The sequence below is a fragment of the Mus caroli genome, chromosome 2 (genome assembly GCF_900094665.2).
Source record: "Mus caroli chromosome 2, CAROLI_EIJ_v1.1, whole genome shotgun sequence".
Taxonomy (NCBI): Eukaryota; Metazoa; Chordata; class Mammalia; order Rodentia; family Muridae; genus Mus; species Mus caroli.
In genome coordinates this window covers 84,426,676-84,432,587 of record NC_034571.1, presented here as the reverse complement: position 1 = coordinate 84,432,587, position 5,912 = coordinate 84,426,676, and the positions used below count along the sequence as shown (strand labels likewise).

Genomic DNA, 5,912 nt, shown 5'->3' with positions numbered 1-5,912 from the left:
CCCTCCCTCCCTCCCTCCCTTCCTTCCTTCCTTCCTTCCTTCCCTCCCTCTCTCTTTCTGTTATTTATTTACATCTCAAATGCTGCCCTCCAACTTCCTCCCCCTTCTCTCTTTGAGGGTATCCCCCCACTGGGTATCCCCCCACCCTGGTACATCAAGTCTCTGCAGGATTAGGCACATCCTGTCCTGGGTCAGCCCTCTGCTACATGTGTGCAGGAATCTTGGACCAACCTGTGTATGCTTTTTGGTTAGTGGCTTAGTCTCTGGGAGCTGCAAGGAGTCTAGGTTAGTTGATAACTGTTGGTTTTCCTGTGGGAATTACCATCTTCTTGAAGGCCTTCAATACTTCCCCTAACTCTTCCATAGGGATCCCTGAAATCTGTCTGATGATTGTTTGTGTGTATCTAGATCTGTCTCAGTCAGCTGCTGGGGAGAGCCTGTCAGAGGGTTGCTATGCTAGGCTCCAGTGTGCAAGCTCAACATAGCATCATTAATAGTATGAAGGATTGGTGCCTGTCGATGGGATGAGTCAAAATGGGCTGGTAACTGCTTAGAAATTTCTTAAGTCTCCTCCATCTTTGTCCCTGCATTTCTTTTAGACAGGACCAATTTTGATTCAAAGTTTTGTAGGTGAGTTGGTGTCCCATGTCTACTCTTGGGATCCTGTCCGGCTACTGGATGTGGTCTCTTTAGGTTCCATATCCCCACTGGTGGTTGGGTATTTCAACTAAGGTTAACTGCATTGACTCCTGTGAGCCTCCTTTATCTCAGGTCTCTGGGACTTCCTAGAGATCCCCCTAACCCCTAGCAGCTGCATATTTCCATTCATTCTTCTGGCTCTCTGATCCTCTATCCTGTCTCTTCCCATGCCTGTTCCTGGTCCCCTTTCCTCTAGCCCTCCCCTCTCCCAACCAGGTCCCTTCTTCCTTCTGCCTCCCATGATTATTTTGTTCCTCCTAAGTGGTGGGTGTTCAGGCTGGTTTTGTGTGTCAACTTGACACAAGCTAGAGTTGTCACAGAGAAACGAGCTTCAGGTGAGGAAATGCCTCCATGAGATACAGCTGTAAGGCATTTTCTCAGTGATCAAGGAGGGGAGGGCCTATTGTGGGTGGTGCCATCCCTGGGCTGGTAGTCTTGGGTTGGAAAGCAAGTTGAGCAAGGCAGAGGAAGCAAGTCAGTAATTAATATTCCTCCATGGCATCTGCATCAACTCCGGCTTCGTGACCTGCTTGAGTTCCAGTCCTGACTTCCTTTGGTGATGAACAGCAATGTGGAAGAGTAAGCTAAATGAAACCTTTCCTCCCCACCTTGCTTCTTGGTCATGATGTTTGTGCAGGAATAGAAACTGTGACTAAGACAATGGGATTGAAGCATCTTCACTTGGGCCTTCCTACTTGTTTAAGTTCTTTGAATCTGTGGGGTGTACCATGGGTATTCTTAACTTTTTGGCTAATATCCACTTATATTGAGTATATACTATGCATGTCCTTTTGGGTCTGGGTTACCTCACTCAGGATGATATTTTCTAGTTCCATACATTTGTCAGCAAAATTCATGATGTCCTTGTTTTAAATAGTTGAGTAGTATTCCATTGTATAAATTTACCACATATTCTGTATCCATTCTTCAGTTGAGAGACATCTGTATTTCTTTATATTTATTTGCTTCCTCTGTTTGAATGTATTTTTCTATATGGAATTTATTCTTGTGTTCTTTAAAGGCCTCTATCACCTTTTCTTTTCTTTTCTTTTCTTTTCTTTTCTTTTCTTTTCTTTTCTTTTCTTTTCTTTTCTTTTCTTTTCTTTTTTCTTTTTTTTTTTTTTTCAGAGCTGAGGACCAAACCCAGGGCCTTCACTCTACCACTGAGCTAAATCCCCAACTCCCCTCCACCCTGTTTTCTCTATCACCTTTATAAGACTGGATTTAAGATCTTCTTCTTGTGCTTTGGTTTCATTAGGATTTCCAGGGTTTGTTGTAGCTGGATAGCTGGGCTCTGGTGGTGCCATATTGCCCTGGGTCTTGTTGATTATGTTCTTACACTGTACTTTAGTCATCTGGTTGTTCCTGGTGTTGGCTGGGCAATCCTGATGGCAGCAGGAGTTCTCAGGAAGTTGGTATAAGCCATGAGCCTGACAATGAAAATCATGGTACCATTCTCTGCTGACTGCCTAAGGCAGACCCCTCTCTGCAGTCTATGTTTTGGATGGACTCTACTCTGTAGATTGTGTCTCAGTCAGCTGAGGTGGCAGGCAGATCCAACTAGAATGATTGGTCAGGCAAAGTTCCAAGCTGGTTAGTTTTGAGGCCTACAATTGTTTCCATAGGAAGGCATGATGCCCTTGTGGTTCCCCCAAACTTCTCCAGACCAGAGAGTAAGGCCAGAGCTAGACAATTGGGGCTTGAAGGATCTCATGGCTACCTCGCCTCTGTCTGCTACCAAAGAGGCCAATACTTTCTTAATGTCATGGGAAGTTTTCCTCTCTACTAGGTTGGAAAACGGGAACATGCTTTTAGACAGAACCAGACCTTCTTAAAGGTAGAGCTACTCCTGGCTTCGAGCCTCTGTTTTATACTATTATGTCTATTTGATTTTTTTTTCACCAGACAATAGATGTCCTTTTCCAAATTTCTGACATGTATGTTCCCTAATCCTTGGGCCACTCTGATCAGTAGTGTCATTTTATGTGAAGCCAGCAGATTAAACTTATGATGGGTAGGTTAATTCTCATCTGTTAATGATCCCTGTGGGTCAGTGGTCTGGGAAAACTGGGTGAGTTCAACTGATTTGCATTTATCTCTGATTTCTAATGTTCTCTGTAGAGGCTTTTGAAGCACTGCTTCCCATGAGGCATTATGTCTTATTATGAAGGAGAGAGACTTCAGATCTCTGGGGACCTCTTCCTCTCATCTGATCATATCCTCTCCCTAGATGTCATCTAGGCAGCAGGAACTTAAGGCTGAGCTGTCTGAGTGCTCAAATTTCTATGGCACATCTGGAAGGCAAGTCTTCTTTTCTTTTACTTAAAAATCAGGTAGATTTGAGGCCTTAAGTTTAAAACTGCAAAGGGGAGTAGATTTATCCTACTACTCCAGGGCGGCAGGAGTAGGACATAGCTGACTTAGTGCTTCTCCATTGGCTCAGAGAGAAACAGCATGAGTTCAGAGACTGTTTTTGCATCTGTGTGTTCAAAGCAGCAACATTATATGAACTCTGCTGTGGTCTTAGTTTGTCTTCAGGAGCTTTTTCATACGTATTGATCGAATGTATTTTGAAAGAAAGGGGAATGGTGCCATGAGATACATAAAGTACTGGCTGGGAAGTGATGAGAAAGGAACAGCCTATGCCTTAAGGAAGCTACAAACTACAGCTAGTCAGATTGACTATATAGATAATTGTTGTTCAGTGTGGTAAATGCTGTGATTTTAAAATGTCATGAGGGAAGAGGGACCACTGGCTGTGAGGATCTATGGATATGGGAGGTTGTGGAGTTCTTATCTCTGAGAAAAGAAAAGAAGAGTCTGGATAGGGACTTATCTTCTCAATTCCTGGAGTATGTGTTCTCTGCAGTGTGTCCATTTTGGCCTGTAGGAAAGTAAATCATCTCACCAGTCTGAGCCTTGAAGGGAGGGAACTTTGTGATATGAATGGAAGTCATCTGGCTCCTACCCTCAGGTGCCCTGGAGTCTTGCTGTAGGAGAGCCTCTGGGGATGCATATAGTCCTCAATTACTTTGGAATTGTCTGGAATATACTAGGATAGTTTTCAAGTCAGTCAGTGGCAGTGGCAGTCTGGATGATTTCCTGAGGAGATAGATAGATAGATGTCTCTAGGTAAGGATGACCCAGAGCATGAGTGGGCACTTTAAAAGGATGAGAGACCACTGACACTGGATGCATAAGCTTGGAGGGAATGAGCATGCCAGCAAAGAAGAAAATTGAGCATGGGCTGGATTATGATGGTGTCATCAAATAGATGCATATAGACTGTATGGACTTGGAGGAGAAACAGAATGAAGGTCACAGACTGTCACTGTGTACAGGTTTGTTGTTCTTAAGGGATGTTGAATGTCAAGGCAGGTGTATCGTGGACCTGTCTTCTGAAAGCACTAATAGATATGTGAGATATTGAAGAACACCCTCCACCCCATAAACCAAGACAGGAAAATGAGTCAAGAGAAAGGCAAAGAAGGAAATCTTTAGTGGAAAGTATAGTAAAGATGTCAAAACTATGAGAAAATCACCTAGCTTGGATATATCAACACTCTCCTGTCTGCCTCTTGTTGAACAATGAGGGGTTTTTTTTTTTTTTTTTTTTTTTTTTTTTTTTTTTTAGTTTATGAGTGGTTACAACTCTCTGACTTCACTCTGCAGCAAGGACTTTTGATCATAGGCTGAGACATTCTTAATGATTCCTTTTTGACTGTAGGGGAAGTTCAAAGTCCCCAACACCCCTTTATATATCAGGAATAGTCTCTGTCTTCAGCTTTACATTTAGTTGTTTTCTCCACAATTACAATCATACACAACACACTCAGAATTTCTCTGTCTCCTTGGTATGCTTTTATTATAATTATTAACTCCTTATCTTTTAATACTTAATTTAAGGTTTCCTGAAAAAGATTTTATTTAAATTACATATTTCACGTATTCTTCTTATCATTTCAGATTGTACCACCCACCTTGCTCCCTTATGGCTGACATACACAATGTGACTGAGTTCATTTTTCTGGGACTCTCTTCTAATCAAGAGGTGCAGAGAGTTTGCTTTGTGATATTTCTGCTCTTGTACATGGCCATTGTGCTTGGGAATCTTCTCATGGTGGTCACTGTGGTAGCCAGCAGAAGTCTTGGATCCCCCATGTACTTCTTCCTTGGCTACCTCTCCTTTGTGGAGATCTGCTACTCCTCCACAACAGCCCCAAAACTCATCGTGGATCTCCTAGCTGAAAAGAAATCAATATCTGTATGGGGCTGCATGACACAGCTTTTCTTCATGCACTTCTTTGGTGGCACTGAGATTTTCCTGCTCACAATGATGGCCTATGACCGCTATGTGGCCATCTGTAAGCCCCTGCACTATACTAGCATCATGAACCAAAGTGTGTGTGCAGTCCTCATGGGAACAGCCTGGATAGGAGGCTTTGTGCATTCCTTTGCCCAAATACTTCTCATCTTTCCTTTGCCCTTCTGTGGCCCCAATATCATTGACCATTATTTCTGTGACTTGCTTCCTGTGCTTAAACTTGCCTGCTCAGACACCTTCCTCATTGGTCTGCTGATTGTTGTCAATGGGGGAACACTGTCTGTGATCAGCTTTGTGGTCCTCTTAGCATCCTATGGAGTCATCTTGTTTCATTTGAGAACTCAGAGTGCTGAGGGACGGCGCAAAGCTCTGTCCACCTGTGGATCCCATGTCACTGTGGTTATGTTGTTCTTTGGTCCATGTGTCTTCATCTATTTGAGGCCTTCTGATACCCTACCTGTAGACAAGATGATAGCTGTGTTCTATACAGTGATAACCCCCCTGCTCAATCCTCTCATCTACTCCCTGAGAAATGCAGAAGTGAAGAAAGCCATGGAGAGTCTATGGTTCAGGACAATGAAAGTAGATGAGAAATAGAGTCTCGATATTGGCTGTTGGGATTGGAATGGTGCTGAGTCCAAACTGATGGGCACTGAGGGGAAGGAGTGCTCATTTAGCATTATTTTAGCTGATAATATCTTCTAAAATACTTATAAATTAAGTCCTGTCATGGAAATGCTGTTATGGAATTAGCTGTTTTAAATTGTGTGCATTCTTACTACTATCTATAATACTGTGGCAGTATTTATAGCAGAATATTAGACTATACATATTTTGGGTTATATTCACTATGGTAATTTAACTATGACATGGGACAGAAGTATTTTTG

The 5,912-nt window shown here is 42.7% G+C and overlaps 1 protein-coding gene across 1 annotated transcript; it reads left to right on the top strand.

The window, feature by feature from the left end:
* Positions 1–4,675: 4,675 nt before the first annotated feature.
* LOC110288521 (olfactory receptor 4X2-like) lies at positions 4,676–5,679 on the top strand. The gene has a single exon (XM_021154845.1). It carries the CDS (start codon positions 4,691–4,693, stop codon positions 5,618–5,620), a length of 930 nt encoding a protein of 309 aa, XP_021010504.1. The 5' UTR covers positions 4,676–4,690; the 3' UTR covers positions 5,621–5,679.
* Positions 5,680–5,912: the final 233 nt, after the last annotated feature.

Bases quoted from the DNA above. Each gene is read 5' to 3' on its own strand.
- LOC110288521 (XM_021154845.1), top strand. From the start codon at position 4,691: ATGGCTGACATACACAATGTGACTGAGTTCATTTTTCTGGGACTCTCT.